Source organism: Pseudopodoces humilis, chromosome 5 (assembly GCF_049639895.1).
Source record: "Pseudopodoces humilis isolate 2021_Gansu_Grassland_sample_001 chromosome 5, ASM4963989v1, whole genome shotgun sequence".
In the NCBI taxonomy this organism is placed as follows: Eukaryota; Metazoa; Chordata; class Aves; order Passeriformes; family Paridae; genus Pseudopodoces; species Pseudopodoces humilis.
In genome coordinates this window covers 45,752,458-45,772,354 of record NC_142204.1, presented here as the reverse complement: position 1 = coordinate 45,772,354, position 19,897 = coordinate 45,752,458, and the positions used below count along the sequence as shown (strand labels likewise).

At 42.2% G+C, this 19,897-nt stretch overlaps 1 protein-coding gene across 3 annotated transcripts in view; it reads left to right on the top strand.

Annotated features, from left to right (window-relative positions):
* Positions 1-8,453: 8,453 nt before the first annotated feature.
* Positions 8,454-19,897, top strand: part of PNPLA8 (patatin like domain 8, phospholipase A2) — a 37,790-nt gene continuing 26,346 nt past the window's right edge. Inside the window, exons 1-6 of one of the 3 annotated variants that reach the window (XM_005519277.3) lie at positions 8,454-8,566; positions 9,635-10,847; positions 11,766-11,915; positions 13,176-13,327; positions 14,069-14,163; positions 17,510-17,681. In XM_005519277.3, the coding sequence (XP_005519334.1) occupies positions 9,726-10,847; positions 11,766-11,915; positions 13,176-13,327; positions 14,069-14,163; positions 17,510-17,681 (1,691 nt within the window). In that variant the 5' untranslated portion in view covers positions 8,454-8,566; positions 9,635-9,725. Of the gene's footprint in view, positions 8,567-8,780; positions 8,933-8,992; positions 9,168-9,634; positions 10,848-11,765; positions 11,916-13,175; positions 13,328-14,068; positions 14,164-17,509; positions 17,682-19,897 lie in introns of those variants that run through there. The other 2 variants (XM_014248887.2, XM_014248888.2) reach the window with 2 other exon arrangements.

The following is a 19,897-nucleotide window of genomic DNA, read 5'->3' as shown; positions in this document are numbered from 1 at the left end:
GCTCATAATGTTCACTAAGAGAGTTAAGCCTCTCTTGTTCTAGCCTTTTTTTCCGAGCTTCCGCTTCTCGCCTCTTTAACTCTAGGGTTAGTTGTTTTATTTTGTTTTCAGGGTCTACCCCTTCCTCATCCCTGGAGAAGCAGAATACTTGGTTGAATTGCAAACATACCCGGTCATCACTACTTTTTAACAAATCAAGGATTATCGGTTCATTATTAAAAAAAACCTCTTCTTCATGTTTTAAATTTCTACCTTCCCAATATACTTTCTCTCTCATGGTACACATTTTTAAATTCGCTTTATTGTAACATAAAGGGTTAACCGCATAATATGCCAAAAAGGTGGATTGTCTTTTTCCCCCTATCCAGACAGTTTTGTTACATTGGCTGCAGATTGGAATTGGGGGAATCATTCCCACTTCTCTCTTATACCTGAAATGGGAAGTTTCAGTCTTTCTTTTCATAGGAGTTTTAGACTGCCCGTCCTTAAGCCTTGCCCCTGAGTGGTAACACTAGACCTTCCCCTTTAATTCACAAAGATTATACTGAGTGCTGTTAGACAAACAACGTTCCGGAGGACAGTAGTTAACTATTCGTCTGGTATCTGTGGCAGTTTGACACTGCTCACACTTCCCCAAGAGAAACGCTCCCCCGGAGGTACTTCGGGAATCAATTCTCTCGGCTAAGCACACGGCTAGACTCAGGACAGTCAGGATTCCCCACCGTGTATCCCTCTGCCTTGCCCTTCGCCCGTATAGAAATATACGGCGGGGATTACCATCTTCTCGGCAGCAAGGATATTCTTCAGGGGCCTTTGTAGTCCTTATGGCGTACCTTCTCTTGAAAGCAGCCCACCGAGACGACTTAATTGTGTCTGTCCCTGCTCGGTACCTTGACTGTCTTTTTGGCACTCAATTTTTAAGTTTTTGCTTTGGAGTCTAGTTTACCTCTAATCCCCTTTTGAAAAAACAGGTACCACTCAGGAGAGTTAAGTTCTAAAAACCCCGCCCGGGTGACAAGTATTAAGAAACGGCTAGTCAGCTCCCTGTTCTTTAGTCAGACAATTGGTACACAATCTCTTAGGTTTGTACTCTCCCCAACAGTGGGTTACTCAAATTTGTTTACAACAAGCACATTTAAAATGTATAAATGGAAAACAATCACAGTTTGCGTTGATGTAACTTATCTGGTCTGCAGCTCTACGATTTTAGAACAATCATGTACTAATTTTTCTGAATAGAAACTGAGCAGGATTTTTTGTGCAGTGGTTTTCAATTCTAAACCGGGTGAGCTGATTAAGATGGCTTCATATTTTAGAAGCCTGGAATCAGTCAGCCACTTCTTTGCTTTTTGCTGCAATATGTTTTTCACATCGTGGGGAGTGTAAACTACCAGGGGAGGAAAAGTTATTTTCCTTGCTTCTCCTATTAACAGAGCCACTGTTACAATTGCTGGTAAACACGTAGGCTAACCCCGACTGATTGGATCTAAGATCTTTGAAGCCTATAGGCTTCCCTTTGTCTGCCCATTCCTGAGTCAGGACTCCCTGTGTTGTTTGTTTACTCACATTCACGAACAACTGGAATTCTTTATTCGTATCTGGTAGAGTTTAGTACCGGGGCAAGTCATAAGAACAGTTTTTAATTTCTGGAAATTAGACTCATCCTGTTCAGGTCTACTTCAGCCTGTCAGTGTTTAATCTTTCATACAAAAAACTTCACTTTTTCACTGAAACCCTCAATCCACTGCCTGCAATATCCCAAAAACCCTAGGAATTTTCTAAATTGCCCTTTTGTTTTTGGGTGCAGGCAATGCAAGGATGCCTGCTACCCTCTCCGGGTCTAATTTTTTCCTTGAGATATCCAATGTCTGAGGTATTTTATTTTTTATTTCAGGCTCTGTGAATTGCAGCTTGGATTTTGATACTTTCAAACTTTTCTTTCTTAGAAAGTTTAACAAGGCAATCGTGCTTTTCTTCACACTCTCTTCCAGTCGGTCCAGCTATAAGCAAGTCATCTACATACTGTGAAAGCTTTGTCCTGTCCTCAAGAGCAAATTGGGTTAACATTTGTTCTAAAGCTTGTCTGAAAAGGTTCGGAGACTCCACAAACTCCTGGGGAGGGCCGTCCACCTTGGCTGTTGCTTACGGTTTGTATCTGGGTCCTCCCACTGAAATGCAAAATAATCTCTCCTCCTTTCATCCAGAGGGCAAGTCTAAAAAGCATCTTTCAAATCAACCACACTATAGCACACATCTACTGGTGTGAGTGTATTTAGTGAAGTATAGGAGTTGGCCGCCGCCGGGAATCTAGTCCGGGTCCTAGCGTTTACCGCTCGTAGGTCCTGGATTAATCGGGACGCTATCATCCGTCTTTTTTTACAGCCAGGATGGGGGTGTTGTGTTGAGACATGCAAGGCTCTAAAGTACCCCCGTTTAGGAGGTCATCAATTATTTGTTTCAACTCCCTTCTCTCTTTGAATGCTATACTTCAGGGGTTATTTTCTCTTCATTTTTTTTAGGAGTCAACTTAAATATTTTCACCACTAATTCAGAATTTTTTAATCAAGATATTAATTCTTAAAGCAACAATCATGTCCCTTCCCAGTAAATTGTAATCTGCTTCTTCTACTAATAGCAAATTCCCTAAGCAAATTTTATTTTCAGATTCTATTTCCACATCTTTTATTATAGGTACTTCAAAGGGGTCTCCCTTTGCACCGATTACAAAAACTTTTTCTCTGCTAGCCACACATCCGTATGCAATTTCTGCAGGGTACTTCTCTCTGCCCCAGTATCTACAAGAAAACTTACCACTTGTCGTTGGGGTCCCACTTTTAACTTTATCAAGGGCTCCTTGGATGTTTCTGGTCCCCCAAATTAAAGAGCCCCCTGACACCCCTAGTCTTCCTGAAAAATTTTCTCATCTTTTAATTTTTGTTTACAATTTCGCTGAATGTGTCCTACCTTTTTACAGTAGTAGCATTCAGGGGGTTCTTTCCATGGGGCCGGGGCTGCCCGGTGAGAACCTCGACCTTTCCCGGGTAGTGATTTAAACTTACCCTGCATCTGTTCTTGTTTCTGGACCTCTTTTACCGCTGTTACTAAAATTCTAGCTTGCGATTTCTGCTTCTCATCTTCTCTTCTCATGTACACTTTTTGAGCTTCCCTTAGGAGCTCCTGAAGACTTTTATCTTGCCACCCCTCAATCTTTTCTAATTTCCTCCTAATATCTTCCCATGATTTAGCAACAAATTGTGTTTTTAACAGAACCTCCCCCACAGGAGAGTTCGGGTCAGTCTCAGAGTAAATCTGTAAACTTCGCCGTAATCTCTCGATCTATTCAGTGGGTGGTTCCTTTTTTCCTTGACACTCTCTAAAAACTTTGCTAATATTCTGGCCCCTAGGGACCGCTTCTCTTATACCTTGTACAATCATGCTCCTTAAATCCATCATGTTCCGTCTGCCTTCCTCTGTCTGTGCATTCCAGCTCGGGCTTGCGCTAGGCCATTTCTGGTTACCTGGCATCCCCTGTGGATTGCGTCTGTCCCAGTCTCTGATCCCGGCTTGTTTAATCATTTCCCTTTCCTCCGGATTAAACAGTGATCTCAGGATTGCCATAAGATCGTCAAAGGTATAAATGCTACTCCCTAAAAATTCATCTAACTCTCAGCCACTCCGAGAGGGTCATCTAACAACCGCCCCATCTCTTTTTTTAAATGCTCTTACATCTCCAGAGTTAAGGGGGACATTCACAAAACCGATCACTCCCGGGGCCGTCGGTACTTCCCTAAGAGGGAACAACCGGTGCCCCTCTTCACTCTCTCCCCATTCATTATCTATCATTCTTGCTTTTAAACGGGTTCTACTTGCGGGAGGGGAATTGGTGATTGTGGGTTGCCTCCCCGTTATTAATTGTGGGAACTCTGCCGCCACCCGGCTGATGGGAGGGATCCCCTCCGTTGTATGGGAGGGTCCTGGTTGTGGCGGCTGGACCGGCAGGGACGGATAGGGTGATCCCCAGCCTTGTGCAGGAAAAACCTCCGAGGAGGTTGCTGCGGTTACGGTGTTTACAGGCGGGGAAAGGGGAAGGGCTGCCGGCATTGCTGCTGGCCCCGACTCTCCCGCTTGAGACACACGTATCTCAGTGGGTTGGTCTCGGGGGCCCAAGGGTGCTGTGGGTACTACTTGATCTGCAGAGGAAGGTCCCGCTGGTCCTCGATACGGGGGTGGTAAAGTGATCGAGGGGTTCCCAGGACTTCAGTTTTCGACTCACGTTTTTCTTTTTTGCTTTATTGGAAATAGCCCTACTCTGACATTTACCCAGAGCTTAGCGTATTCCTTCTCCTCAGGATCTGAGGGGACTTTGTTCTCCACATAGGAGAACAACTTGTTACACGTCCATTTTTTCAAATGTGCCTAACACTGGCCAAGTGAGGTGACTTCTCAACTCCTGTCCTCCCCAAACCTCCATACAATAATGTATTAATTTCTCCTTTGATTTCCCCCTCCTCTCGGGGCAATACTTCCAGGGTTTTTACATCCACCCCAAGGGACTTTCCAGTGGGATGTCTGGTGATTCCTCCCCCTGATCGGAGGAATCTTTTCCTGTGCTTCTTCCTTGAAAGCTTACTCTTTTTCTGCCCCATACTTCGCAAATATATTCTTACCTTTCTTCGACTTCTCCGTGAGTCGATATCAGTTTCTCTGCGTTGTGTACTTAGGAATCAAAATTTGCCGATACTCACCTTTCAGCGAGCTGAGCTGAGGTCTCTTGTAATCGGAACTTTTGATTCTTCCCTGGACCTCTCCCTGGGTCCGTTACTAAGAGGGTTTACCAGCCTCGAGCTCGACAAGACGTCCCTTCCCCTCTAAGTACCTTGCGATCAGTTCCCGAGAACACCCTTTGGTCTCAGGTTTTACGAGTGTGTGTCGAGGGAAAAAAAAAACTTTCACTCTGTATCGCTTCCTTCGCGGCCGGCCAATTCCCTCGCGGTGAGGATGGAAACGCGACCTTGAAGTCCGCACTTGCTTCGTGATCCAGATCACGTCTCACACACATCGCCCGATCGCCTCGCCCGCTCAACCAGCAGTACTTACAGCTATTTTCCTGCGTGGGTGTCCTTGTGCGCACTAGACGTTTTACGAGCAAAGTAAGCCGCGGCTTCCGAAGGCTCCGTGCCTTCCGAGCTCTCCGATCCGGATTTATCCTTTTTATTGGGGTTTTTTACCTCCGCCTAAATTTGGTTCGGATATCGGAATGAACTACGGGGGTTCTCAACTCACCAGGCCGCCAAAATCAGCGGGGGTACCCGTCCTGGGCAGCGAGATTCCCCGCAGTTTCTCCGATCCGAGTCACGGCACCAATCTTGTTATAAATGCAAAGGCAGATTTGGGTTAAATAAAAACAATTTATTATAAAACAATTTTTATAAAAAAATAAACAATGAGGGAAAAACCACAATAAAACAAACAGCGCAGCGCTGGGTGGACAGGGGTCTATACCCAAAGGTATAGGTGTTCCCAAATCCACGAAGGAGGGTAAACTGTCCGGGGTTTTTATAGGGATTTTTAGCCTTGAGGCCAAATTCCAGGCAGGCACCATTCATCAACAGTCCTTGATTGTCGTATGAATTGATTTCCTGGCGTTGGAGAATAGAGTCGAATGGACGTCCGGACCGAGTCTCCTCATATGTAAAGAAGTTCTGAGTGGCTCTTGATTTCATTGTGGTTCAGGCCATCCGGATGGGATGGCTGGATCCGGGTTGGAGCCGATGAATATTTCGGCTGGATTTTTCCTTTTGTTTACCTGATGGCTTCCCCCAACGGTAGCCTGCAAGGCGGGGTGTTCAGGTCCGGTGATGAATATCTCGTCGGAGCTTCTCCGTTTTGGCTTGATGTTTCGTGTCCTGTCTAGTCTTCCCCGTTGATGGTCACCGAGCCTGTCCTTGTCAGTTTGAGGAGTTTTTTTCCTGTCAGCTTGATGGGCCGTGTCCTGTCTATTCTTTTTTGTTGATGGGCGCCGGCTAGGATCATTATCCTTTGAGTGGGAATTCGTGGCTAGATCTGGGAAGGGCTTGTGTGTCATACTGTACTTTATATTTTATATCATTATTGTTATATACATTTATTTAGATTTCTACGAATTTTTACAAGTTCATTTCTCACAATAATATATTAAGCAAGGATAAAAGTTTCTGTACAACAGCAGCTGGGAGAGTGGGGTGAGAATATGTGAGAGGAACAACTTTAGAGGCATTGAGGTCAGTGAAGAAGGAGGGGGAGGAGGTGCTTCAGGTGTCAGAGCAGAGATTCTCCTGCAGGTCGTGGCAGATTCCATGCCAGAGCAGGCAGGTGCCTGAAGGAGGCTGTGACCCCACGGGAAGCTTGCACAGGGGCAGGCTCTTGGCAGGATCTGTGGCCCCATGGAGAGAGGAGTCCATGCAGGAGCAGGTTTGCTATCAGGACCTGTGCCCCTGCAGGAGACCCTCACTGGAGCAGTTTGTGAAAATTGAAGCTCATGGGAAGGACTAACACTGGAGAAACTTGTTGAAGACTGCTTCCTGTGGGAGGTACTCCACACTGGAGCAGGGGAAGGGATGAGAAGTCCTCCCACTGAGGAAGAAGGGGTGGCAGAGACAGTATATGTTGAAGTGACTGTAGGTGCCATTGCTCATCCCCCTGCTCTGCTGTATGGGAATCAGGGAGAGAATCTGGGAGTGAAGTTGAGCCTGGAAAGACGTAAGGGGTGGGAGGAAAGTTTTAAGACTTGATTTTATTTCTCATTACACTACTCTGATTTGATTGGTAATAAATTCAACTAATTTCCCCATGCTGAGTCTGTTCTGCTCTTGATGGTAAATGGTGAGAGATCTCTCTCTGTCTTTATCTCAATTCACAAACCCTTTGTTCTATTTTCTCTCCTCTGACCAGTTGAGGAAGGGAGTGACAGAGTGACTTTGCTGGGCACCTGGTATCCAGAAAGGGATGTCCTCCTCTGGGAGATGTGGAGAATTTAACCAGTTCAACTTATAAAAAATACATTATAAAAATTACAATATGTAAGGAGTATAATTTTTTCTCTGGTGAATAAAATGCAAGGTAAGAAAATTAATTTTACTTCTTTATTTGTGAGGAAGAACAGAAGCAGACAACTGGGATCTGAAACTATGAGTGTGATGCAACTTTCTAAACCCTTAGGTAAGGTCTCCATTGTTCCACCTGATCACATAGCACATCCATCCTCTCTTGCCACTGTCACTTGAAGTTCTGGCAACTTTATTAAGACTACATTTCAGGCAGGCCATGCAGTCAGGAATCTCAGGGCCTGCTGCTGCTCTGAAGCCTGGCTGGGGAAGACCAAGGTGCCCCCTAACCCTGTCAAACCCATGAAAAACATGACTGTCATTGTTCCCATTAAGCAGGAGATGGGGGGAAAGCATATTCCCGAGGCACCTGCAATAAGGAGCTACAGATGTTGGGCAGCGGTCCTTCTCTTCCCAGCCCCTTGCTCCCAGTGACTCCCCAGGGTGAGGCATCAAGAGCCCAGTGCTGCCAACAGCGTGGGGCACAACCTGCTGTGCTGCGTCTGACCTGGAAGCCAGACGTGCCCTGGGCTGTGCCAAAAGCAGCACGGGCAGCAGCACGAAGGGAGGGAATTCTGCCCCTCTGCTCTGCTCTGGTGAGACCCACCTGGAGCGCTGCATCCAGCTCTGGGGCCCTCCACGTAAGGACATGGCCCCTTGGAGCAAGGCCAGCATGCTTTACCATGAAGCTGGTAAAGGAACCGGAGCACCTCCCCTACAAAGGCTGAGAAAACAAGGGCTGCTCAGCATGGAGGTTGTGTGGGGACCTCAAAGCACCTTCCAGTACCTGAAAGGGACCGACATAGAAGCCGGAGAGGACAGAAACTATAGTGACAGGACAGTGAGTAACGGGCACAAATTGAGAGACGGGAAATTTAGGTTGGATATTAGGAAAAAATTCTTTCCTGTGAGGGTGGTAAAGCACCAGAACAGATTCTCCAGGGATGTGGATGCCCTGACCCTGGCAGCGCTCAAAGCCAGATTGGGTGGGGCTTTGAGCAGCCTGGTCTGGTGGGCGGGAAGTCAGGAACGGATAATCCTTCTTGTTCCAACCCGTCCGCCCTCGGCGGCTCCGTGGGCGCCCAGCGGGCGGGGGGGCCGCCGCCCCGCCCTCCCGCGTGCCGCGCAGCACGTCGCCACCCGCCCCGGCGCTCGCGCACGCGCAGCAGTCCCGTCCCGCCCCGGGCCTCGCGCTGCCCGCGCCCGAACCGTGAGCGGCTCGCGTCACCCTCCCCCCCCTCAGCCCCCCCCCCCCCCCCCGCCCCGGCGGCTCGTGGGGCGCTGGCGCGCGCTCCAGCTGTTTCCGGCGCGCGGAGCGCGCGCAGGCGCAGTGCCGCGGCCGCGCGCCGCGGGTGTTGTCGTGCCGGGCCCCGCCGCCTCCCGCCCGCTCCGCCGGGGCGGCACTGCTCGTGAGGGCGCGGCCCCTGCCTGGCGCTCGGCGGCGGCCTGGGGAGAGGGGGGAGGCGGGAGCGACTGTCCAGCAGGTACCGCCGCCAGGACGGGCCGCGTCGCCACCGGGTCGGGCCGCATTTCTGCCCGGTCGTGGGGCAATCTGAGGACGGGGGGAACACGATGAGCGCGTGCTGGGCACGCGGGGCTCGCTCGCATAACGGAGGGTGTCCCGGGGACAGCGGGGCCCGGGGACAGCGGGGCCCGGACTCGGTGCTTGTTTACGCCGCCGCTCTAGGCAGCGTTTCTGGGAAATGGCGCAAGGCAGGAACAGCGCCCGCGCCTGCCCCCGGGACAGCAGCCGCCCCCGTGCCTATATAGGCTGGCCCGGCCGTGGGACCTGTAGCCCGGCTGCGCGGCGGTCACCCGGCGGGACAGGCGCAGCATAGGCAGAGGAGACTGTAAGTACGGATCGCGCTGCCGGCGGTGGTGTCACCTCTGCTGTCACTGTGGAGTCGGCCTGCGCAGGAGTCGGCCTGCGTGCCTGCCTGGCAGCCCTTCTCGGCATTTGTCACATGCACTGGAGAAGCCTGGGCTTGCTTTTTCGGCAAATAATGGGTTTGCGCCTGCGGTATCAGCGCAACTCTGGTGTGCTGTGTAAAACGCTTCTCCACCAGTTGCACCTTTCTTTGCAGAGTAAGGATTATATCCTGCCTTTGGCTCATAGGATGGGCATATTTTGGGCTCAAAGTGTTGGTGTCACTTCTTCTCCCCTCCCTCCTGCGAGGAATTCTGTTAAGGGATGGTAGTAATATAATGACATTTGAAACGTTGCATCTGCACCAGATAATTTGCTGAAGAAACAGCAATCAATTTTCTATATGTCACTGTGTGCTTCTGAGAAGTGTCACATGTTGCTCAAGATGAGCTGAAACTGGCCTTTAGGGAATGGTGTGTTGAAATGTTGGGGTGAGCTACCAAATGTCTTGAGCTGTAGATACTCCCATGAGATGATTTGAATTGATTTGATTTGATCGGAATGTTTATCTGTCTTTACCAAAAGGATACATAAGCTTCATCTGTTTTGAACAATTCTGTGATTTTAGTTTTTTTCTGGTTTGGGGTTTCCATTGTTGGTTTTTGTTTTGTTTTTTCTTTTTCAGACAACAGTACATTACGGGACTTATTTATTGACGCATATTTTTTGGAATGAAGTAGAAAGCAACATAGAAAAGGTGCAATTATTTATAAGTAATGACAGTTCATTTATCCTTGGACACATACCTAGTCTTTTTGATTAACCCAAAAAGTCTGTGGTGGAAGCAGAGAAACAAATACCTGTGTTTCTGTAGACCTAAAGACTGCTGGAGGATAAATCATGCTGCACACCTGAGAGTTTTTCATACAAGTGAGCCTTGGTGTAAGTGGGCCAGGAGCAGAACGTTTTGGTATAACAAGTACATTTATAGCCATGAGTTTTTATACTACAGAGTTTCCAAACTTTTAACTTCTTCTTCTAAGGGACTTACAAGGGTGAGCATTCGCATGTCACGAATTAAGAATACTATAGAATCTGTTTCAAAGGCAGTTTCTGGCACTCACAGTGAACTGGTGTCACGGATAGCTCGATTAAAGTCCCACTCAGGTACTTCGGGTAAAACAAATAAAAGTAGTGCAGATGCAAATAACATCAGCACAAATCTAGAAAATGATAAACAAGTTACAGATGTCAGAAGTCAGGATGATTGCAACAGAGGCCCAGCTGCAAGGAAATCCACTTGTGCAAGTGAAAATTTGGAATCTCTGTTAGCAGGTTCAAGCAGCACTTCGCAAGAAACTCCAGAAGTTTCAGCATCTAGTAAAAACCACCTTTTTCATGTAAGCTACTTTTCTACAAATTTTGGAGAGACTTACAACTTCGTAGCTGATCATATCAACTCTTACTTTAATAATTCTCTTATGGAACAAGGAAGAAAAAAGAATGCTTTATTACAGGACTCTGAAAGTGAAGAGAGGAATAAGCTTGATTCATCAGCAAATACTGTAACAAGTGAAGAAAAGAGAGTGGATTCAGCAGGTACTTCGGCTCCTGAAGCAGAGACCTTGGGTACTGAAAAGACAAATACTGCCCTCCCGGTTTCCACTAAAAAAAGTATTGCAAACTTTCTTTCATATCCCAGTAACAGTGTGCAAGCTTTTGTAGACAGCTATATTGGTGGGTTGGTTCCAAAGTTAAGATCTGATACAAAAGTTGTTCCACCAGAAAAGAGTAAACAGAAAGAACAAGAAGTGTCTGAGAAGAGTGATGAGGACAAAACAAAAGAGGCCAAGACTGCAGAAGAGAAGGAAAAGCATCTGTCTCTTCAGAGAGAAAAGGCAAGTCTTTGTTTAGTGTTAATTTATGTATTATTTCTATGTATATTTTATACAAGTGTGTATATATGCTACACTAGTGTATATACCTATATTTAAGCATATTTAAGCATAGATAGACACACACTTACATAGGTAACTATATACCTGTTCATATACTTGCATGCATATGTACACATACTTCTACATATTTATAAGTATTTCTACTTCCATATAAGTATATGTGTGATTTTCCTGCCCACAGGAGGGAGATTGGAACTAGATGATCTTTAAGGCCTCTTTCAACCCAGTGTTCTCTGATTCATTCTGTGCACTTTGATGAATAAGTGCATATGTTAAATTAAATAGATTTTTTAATAAATATTTATGCATACTACATGTAAACTTAGAAATATATTTATGTGCTTAAAAGTAGGTCTAGCTACATCTGTGTATAAGTATTAAATGTTTTATACAAGTATAGATGTGTTTATATGTTTATATATAGCGTATATGTATGTATGTATACACACACATCTGTGTGTATGTGTTGTAGGTACATATATTTAGTTCATATATGCATAGAGTCCATAATTACAGACAGATCTAGTTGTGCTATTTTTTTGTAGTTACAGTAATTTTACAGTTCATGGTTTGTCAGTGGTTTTAATACCAGAGAATTGCCCTGAAAATCCATCTGAATGGATACTGATGTGTTTGTTTGGTGTATTTCTGTAAACTTTATTCAGTTTTCTACTAAATAAAGATTCAAAACGTTTTTGTTGATGTTTTAAGCAGTACTTGCTTGGAACCTGTAGATCTGTAGTACAGCATGCTGTTCATTGCTTCTGAGAAATCTTAAAGTAACATGTTGAAATTAGTCTTGACAAATTTTACACATTTCTTAAGAGCAGTTCTATGTTGTCTGTTTGTCTTCTTTAGATCATTGCAAGAGTGAGTATTGATAACAGGACTCGAGCTTTAGTTCAAGCAATACGGAGATCCTCTAATCAAAGAGTCTGCATCAACAGGGTTGAAGAACTCACCTATCATCTTCTAGAATTTCCAGAGAGCAGAGGAGTTGCAATTAAGGTGCAAAGAGTTTTTATGCTTAGATAAAAAACAATCTGACGAATGATTGATATAGAATAACATAAAACCTCCTTCTTTGCTTTTGTGGACGAGTCATGTTTCCTATTTGCAAAGATTACAAATTGAGTGTTAGCTTTTTAGCTGGTTCAAGCAGGTTCATATGCAAACTACTGGGAGTTTAGCTAAAGGCTCTTAAGATTGCAGTGTTTAATTTAGAAGCATACGGCATGGTCATGTGGATAGGTAGTATAGCTTTTTCCCGTGGTAGATAAAGGTCGTACACTGTGTCCTCCGTGGCAGTTGACCAGATGGGAATGTGCTGTACAGCTGATCTGTACATGCACAGTACTTTCTATGCTTGTTTACATGCTTTCTTCGAAAAGAGATGGCAAGAGAACCATTAAATAAGTTCATGTAATCTAGTCCTACTTGCTTCCTTCCCTGCATTGAAGAGGGCAGGAGGTAGGTGATAGACTATTCTAGAAGTACTAGGTAAATCACAGCACTTGTCAACCTAGTGCCTTTTTCTATGAGATGTGACAAACCTGTGACAGAGATTGTGGAATTTCTGGGAAAGTAGCCTTTGGGAATGGAGTGCAAGCCCGATGAATCATCTGGGCAGGGTACAGGTCAGGCATTCACATAAACATTCGTGAATTACTTTATTATGGAAGAATGTATTCACTACTACCATTTTGATTGTAATGCTGTATATCTTTGGGGTAATGTATATTTAAAAAGTACTCTGTGTGAGAAAGTATTTTAAATTTTGTTTTGATATTAGTGAACTTAGAAGGCATTACGCAGTTCTGGGGTTTTACCTGTACTTGGTGTGCTTCATACTTGAGTCTACACTTGGCTGATGTGATACTAAGTCAATAAAACTAAACTGGTAAATGTAGCTTTCCTAGCTACATATTCCTAGCTATTTTCCTAGCTACATATATAGCTATATATCCAAAATATATTCATAATATTCAGTATAGATGCAAATAATATCCAAAATATATACATGTCATCTTGATTGTTTAATTCTGATAGGTATTTACTATAGCAATGAGGTGTGTAAAGCATAATATTGGCATTCTTTCTTTCACTTGTTAGAGAAAGACATGGGTAAATACAGATTTGAATAGGCTTTCTTCCAAGTTTAACTAGTATATTACTTTTATGCTTTAATGCCAAACTAGTAAATTTAAGAAGGGATTCTTTTGGTTTAAACATACAGTTAGAATGAAATATCCTTATATTTATCAACAGGAAAAATTAATCCCTTGCCTGCTGCGACTGAGACAGGCTAATGATGAAAGTCTTCAGGCTGCTGTTAGAGAAACTTTAGCTCTGATTGGATATACAGACCCTGTGGAAGGCTGGGGAATTCGAATCCTCAGCATTGATGGAGGAGGAACAAGGTAAAATTTCTGGGGTTTTACATACTTGTAACCTTTTTCATACTGCAACTAGAAGTAAAATTTCAGTCTCTCTTTGATAGGTAAATGTTCAAAGTGGTGATTAATGAGTTACATTTCTGTTACGTTTGACTGTCTGAGGGACGAGTATTGTTTTCTTACGCATTTCTGCTTGAATGGTGTTTGTTTTGGTGTGTTTTGCCATGCACAGTTGTCTCACTCTGTCCCAACAGAGTTCACATGGCTGCATGCCAGATACTGTTTCATGCTAGAGGAGCACAAATCTGATGGTCTCTAATGCATCTCTCCCATTATTTCAGATACCCTGAATGGAAGCCAAGCAAACCCCACACTGGAAAATACTATGCCCCAGGGGACATTATGTAGCCTTGTTAAGAACAAAATTTAAGTGCTATGTAGTGGGGATGCAGCCAGAATCTATCCTTAATCTACATCCACAGAAACTGACCACCCAAGACTTTGCTGTAAAGCAATATGGCTCTAGCTGTTGAATACTGTTTTTGGTATGCCTGAGTATGTCATTCATACTTAGTATTCATCATTCTATTTTAACTGTTGCTTGTTGAGTTCTGCTGCTCTTTTATTTCCTGAAATATTCAGGATTTTTACTGTTGCAGTTACTCAAATCTAATTAGTTATAATGAAGCAAAGGTGATTGAAAAATTATTAGAGCTATGTAAGATAAGACTGCCATTGTACATGAAGGGGAATTTTGTGTTTCAGGGGTTTAGTTGCACTTCAGACTCTACGGAAACTAGAAGAATTAACTGGAAAGCCGGTTCATCAACTTTTTGACTACATCTGTGGTGTAAGCACAGGTAATTATTAAGCCACAAGTTGGAGTTTTACTATCAATGTAGTAAAAGAACATCTGAGAATAAGTATAGATTTTGCAGTTTCTGACTTAATGTGTGAGCTCAGAAAGTACAGTTGTGACTTCTAGAATCTTTTCTTCTGAATTAGAACTTTGGGTAGTTCATGATAAACTTTTGGCTTCATACTGATTTGTTGTTTTTTCAATTTATATGAAATCTTCGATTTGCACACAGAAACCATTATCTTTGGTATTTATGGAGCTTTACAGACTACTAAGGTAATATCCCTCAGGAATTGAAACTGGTCAGTCATGTTTCCTTTATTAAGTTAACAGCAATATTTCATCTTTCTTAATTACCTGCCAGTAAGACAGAATGTGCCTTGTAGCAAGATCTTGAATGACCTAAATTAGAGGAAGTGGTCAGTGCTGTGGTGCCCTCTGTTCCTATTGGTCTGGTCAGGCTGGAGAAATGGCTTGGCAGGTTCAGTAAAGCCAAATACAAAGCCCTCCATCTGAGGTTGGCTGATGGCCTAGAAACCAGCTTTGCAGAAAAGGACCTGGTCTTGATTGGAACAAGTTGGACGTGAATCATCACTGTACTCTAGAGCAAAGAAAGCTGACCTTTGGCTTGCATGGACAAGAATGTACCCAACAATTTAAGGGTCTCTGTTTGGCTGCAAATGCCTTGTTATGGACTCCTATAAAAGCCCTTAATCTTTCAGGTATGTTTTTGTACACAATGGGTGAATCTGGCGGAGAGCCAAGTAGATGATCAGGGGACTGGAGTTCATGACATGTAAAGTAGAGTGTACAAAAACTGGTTTTATTTGGCATTGAGAAGAGAAGGCTAAGGCTAGGCCTTTATCCTGGTTCAGCTAATGGGAAAATGAAGAAAAGATGGATCTAAAAAAATTTTGAATTTGAACAGTCATAGGAGAAAAGCCAACAGATAAGCTGGAGTATGGGAAGTTATAATTAGGTATGGGATCATGTTTTTCTTGCAGGGATGGTCAGACACTGGAAGAAGTTGCCTGCACAGGCTTTGTAATCTCCATCCATGGAGACTGGCTGAACATAGTCCTGAGTAACCTATTCTAATTATACCTGTTGGAACAGGAGGTTGGACTAGATAATGTCTACAGGTCCCTCCCAGACATAATTACTCCTGTGACTCAAATGATGAGTTACTTCTCCCTAGCAAGCAGGAAGCATAAGTTTCTCCTTCAAAGACAGTAATCTCCTTCAGAAATTGTTAGACCAGGTAACAGCACAATGACAATTTCTAACATAGGAGGTATGCTGTAGTTTACTAGTGCAGTTTCCTTTAGAAACCCACATTCTTGAAATTTTTTGCTATACTTATATTCTATACAGTTTAATTCAGAAATTATATTAAACTCAGAACACCATGAGTAGATAATATATGTTTCGAGAGATTTGCTTAACAGACTCAGAATAGTGGAGGAAGGTGTTTAGGTCTCTTAGACAGAATTTGTAGGCACAATATAGTTCCCTACTTTACATTTTTAATAGTCTTCCAAATAAACCCTGCATTGGTTAGTTTAACAGTAAGTGGTTGTTTCTTTGGAAGATGGTTTCCCTACAAAATACTTCTCCAGTGTCATCTTCAATAATAATAAAGGTGTTTTACCTTGGATAGAGATGCCTCATGTTCTTAATTTTCTCCCACTACTGTCACTAGAACTAACTTTGTTTTTAATTCTTCTGGAAATGTTGAGATTTATGACTGCTAGTAAGTACTTAGCATATTATTTTAAATTTTTTTACAGTTTACACAATTAGGCTTTTGTCTGCAGTTTTCCAGCTTGCAATAATAAATGAGAAAACATGGCTGGGTGAGGTTATGCATGTCTGCCAGCACTGCTGGCAGTTCTGTTTGTATTGACAGTACATATGCTGATAGTCTTGCAGCTGAATGAATTGTGCTTTACAAGAGTGATGGATTAGACGATAGAAAGAATGCCTCTTGTGCACTGCACTTCTCTTTTCTGCTGCAGTTTTTGTATTTCTTATTACTGTTTTTCTCTTTTGCCTTTGAAGTTTAGAAATGCCCTTCCTGTGTATTCAGCATCACTGTCTTTGTAGTTAGCTTCCCTGTGCTTCTCTTCATTGGGTGTCAGAGGGTGTAAATGTGGGCAGTCACAGAGAAAGATCATTGCAATGATGCTGTAATAGGTCCTGCATACTTTGAATTTGCTCACCAAAATAGCAAATGTGTGATACTGTAGAACTGGTGCTGCAGAGTTTAGAGGAAGAAAATGTAGCAGATGATTTGCATGATGTGGGGAAATGGTGTTTCTCTGGTGCTAGGCGTTAACTCTGCCTCGAATACAGGCATCTGGTGGTTTGGCATTTTAGAAAGTTTCTCTTGATGAAACTTTGTGTCAAGCAGGCTTAGGTTGCCTTGAGCATGTGTGCTACCTTTTTAGGAAGCTGGGACCATAGATCCACTAATGCTGTTATCACAGTGGTGGGCGTTGTAAGAACGAAAAAGGGCTTGGAAGTCATGTTTCCTTTAAAGCCATCTGTAGCTTCCTACATGTAATTTTTTCTGCACATGTGTTATATTCAAGTCTATGGCATTTATTTCCAGACTGAAAAAATCATGTGTCCTAATTATTCCTAATGCTCAATTACATGTTCTCACAGTGTGGCACAACTAGATTTAAAGGTTATATGCATCCCTTTTGGTTTAATATATCTAAGAATTATAGTAATGCATTAATTGTGTTTTTCCACAGTCCTTTTAATGGTATTTAGCAGCAGTGCTTTTTGAATGCTGTTATTTTGTTCCTACAAGGGTAGGTCATAATTTTTTGTAGGCATACACTAGATGGCAGCATGTACGAAACTAATTATAAGTGGTTGCAACCAAATGTAATCCAAACTACTGAAATCTCCTTTATTGTTACAGAATTTTCCTAGAATACATCTCTACTGACTTAAGAATTTGCATGGTAGCAAATAATGCTCCAAATAAATTTTTAATACCACAGCAAAGATTTCTTTTTCTCATTTCTCTTTCCACGTAAAGTAGTATATTTAATTTGCTTTCTGCCTTATGCTTGTTGTAATCTACAAAGTGAAATAATGTAATTTTTCAACTTCTCATATTTCTGTTTTTGAAAAGAGACTTTTTCTACCTTGTATATGTTCTTTTAAAACATGGTTTGTAATCTCTGACCAGAAATTTAGTGATATAATTATCAATTGATCTTGCTGTTTCAAGACAGATATTCTGTTAAACAATGAACTATGCTCATAATTCATCTTTGTAGTCTTACTCCAGGATACATTTTACATTGCAAAATATTTTCTTTTTCCAGGAGCTATCTTAGCTTTTATGTTGGGGTTGTTCCATATCCCCCTGGATGATTGTGAAGAGCTGTACCATAAGTTAGGATCAGATGTTTTTAAGCAGAATGTCATTGTTGGAACAGTCAAAATGGGCTGGAACCACGCCTTTTATGACAGTGATATATGGGAAAAAATGCTCAAGTAAGTAAAAGATGATCAGGTGAAATATAGTTAGTGCAATGTCTGGGTGCGTTTGTTTTTGTCATTGCTTCACTGGTGTGCAGATTCTTAACTAGAAAGGATTAATTTATACTCTCATTCTTTTGAAATAGCTGTTTTCATATTTACCAAAATGTTGAAAGCTTTTAATGTAATGATTTGTGTTTCTGGGGAATAAAGTAAGCTTTACTGCACTGATTTCTGATTATATTCCTGTATGCTTGCCAGCTCTGCTTGATCTGACTCATTACAGATTTGCTACAGATTTTACTAGCCACCTGCTGTGCCCTTTTTTCTTAAAGGAGATTGGTGAGAAATGAAATAATGTAGTATAGTAGGGATTTTTTAATGTTTGCTACTATATTGGAGGGCTTTGTCCTTTGCCACTTTCTTTGAAAGGGAAATGACCTGTAAGGGTTGCAGTGAAAAATTATCTGCAGTGTCAGAGTTGCCTGGGAAGTGTATTCATATGCACTGATGGCTATTCAGGAAAAGCCACTAGAAAGAATTATTATATTACAGGTTTTATTTCTTAGTTTTATTCATCTGTATTTGTATTGACAGTTCAATTGTTTATAATTTTGAGCAAACTAATGTCATAGTTTCCCAACCAGCATAAGTTGACCCCATCACTGAAAGACCTGACACAATCTTTTCTGACAGAAAATGTAAAATGGTAAAAGGTTCCTTCTGATAAGTAATAAGTTACAGTGAGAATGTGATTACTCTGTTCTATGGGATTAAAAGAGTTTTTATGACATAACAGTGGGAATACCAGTGCTGTCTGAATTCTAAGCATCTTACTTATTTGATGAAATGGAGAGAGGAGCTTCTAAGCACTTTTTCTCTGTGCTCTTGCATATTTTTAGAAATAAATAAATTTATCAAATCAGTATAATGAGTTTTTCTTCTCAGATATCTGAAAGTCTGTTTTTAGAAATTAGATTTTTCTGTGTCTTCCCTCATTACTTTTCCAATTAAAAGAAGTCTTGTGAAAGTCACAATATCCTCATGTGAAAGTATTTTACATGCCTTTAATTGAAATACTGTTGTTTTTCTGCAGCTTCATGTAGCACATGAAGGAGGTAAAGAATTTTACTCCTGTGCAGTAGAGGCACAGGTAATTAATATATTATCCATAGAGTAAATTAAAAATTAAATGTGCTGAACAACAAATGACTTCTTGGTGACCTGCAATGTTGAAGGGAGATGGTATGCCTGAACAGCATTTTGTTGAAGGGATTCCTAGAGGCTTCCCTGTGGTGTGGGGGCCTGGAGCCAAGAAGGGAATTGTAAGGTTATATAGTGTGTCTTTACAGTGATATTGAAGGTCAGGTCTAACAGTGTCATAGCATGGGGAAACTGCTTTATATTTTGCTTTGAATTTAAAAGCATTACCTGTGCTGTGTGCATTTTTGTAGTTCAAATGGTAATTTGTCAGCCTTACTTGAAATAGGAACAATCCATTGACAATGTGCAGACGCGTAATACATGTTTAGTCTTACCACAATATTAGTGCTGGTATTTTCTGTCAGAAGGTATTCTTGCTGAAAATAATTAAGTTGATGTTTCATCAGGTTAATGTTCCATGCGTTCGTGGGGTATATTATAAATTGCATTTCAGAAAATGACAACCATTTTTGGTTAACTGACATGTTATTCTTTGGTATGGTTTCATTGGTTTATTCATTGGGAATTGGTTTCATGTGTTCTGTGTGTGTCTGTTTTAACTCCTTTTATGTATTTCTTTAGTTGCAATTTGAGGGCCGGTTTTAATAATTTGTATTATGTGGAAGATTTTACTTACAGCTTATCAGTGCATGTAATGCTACATTGAATTGCATTTGTAAGAACCTGGCTTATAGTTCCCACTTCTCTGTTTCCTTTTGACTGTTGTTGACATATACAATTTTCTTCTTGCATGCTGTCTTAAGAAACTACTGGAGAAATTTGGTGAGCAGCTAGGGGTTTTCACAAGCTAGCTGAAACCTCATGTTGGGAATTTATAGTCTTGAGAAGCAATCAATCACTATGGAGCATAGGATAAAAATTATATGTTCTCTTTTCATAGGAAAATGGATAATGCATGTGTTTGAGAATTATTATTTAATATTAGAATTATTACTCAAGTAATAACACTTGAGTATTTATTTTGCTGAGTGAAATATAAATTGACACTGCTCTCTAGTGACTAGATG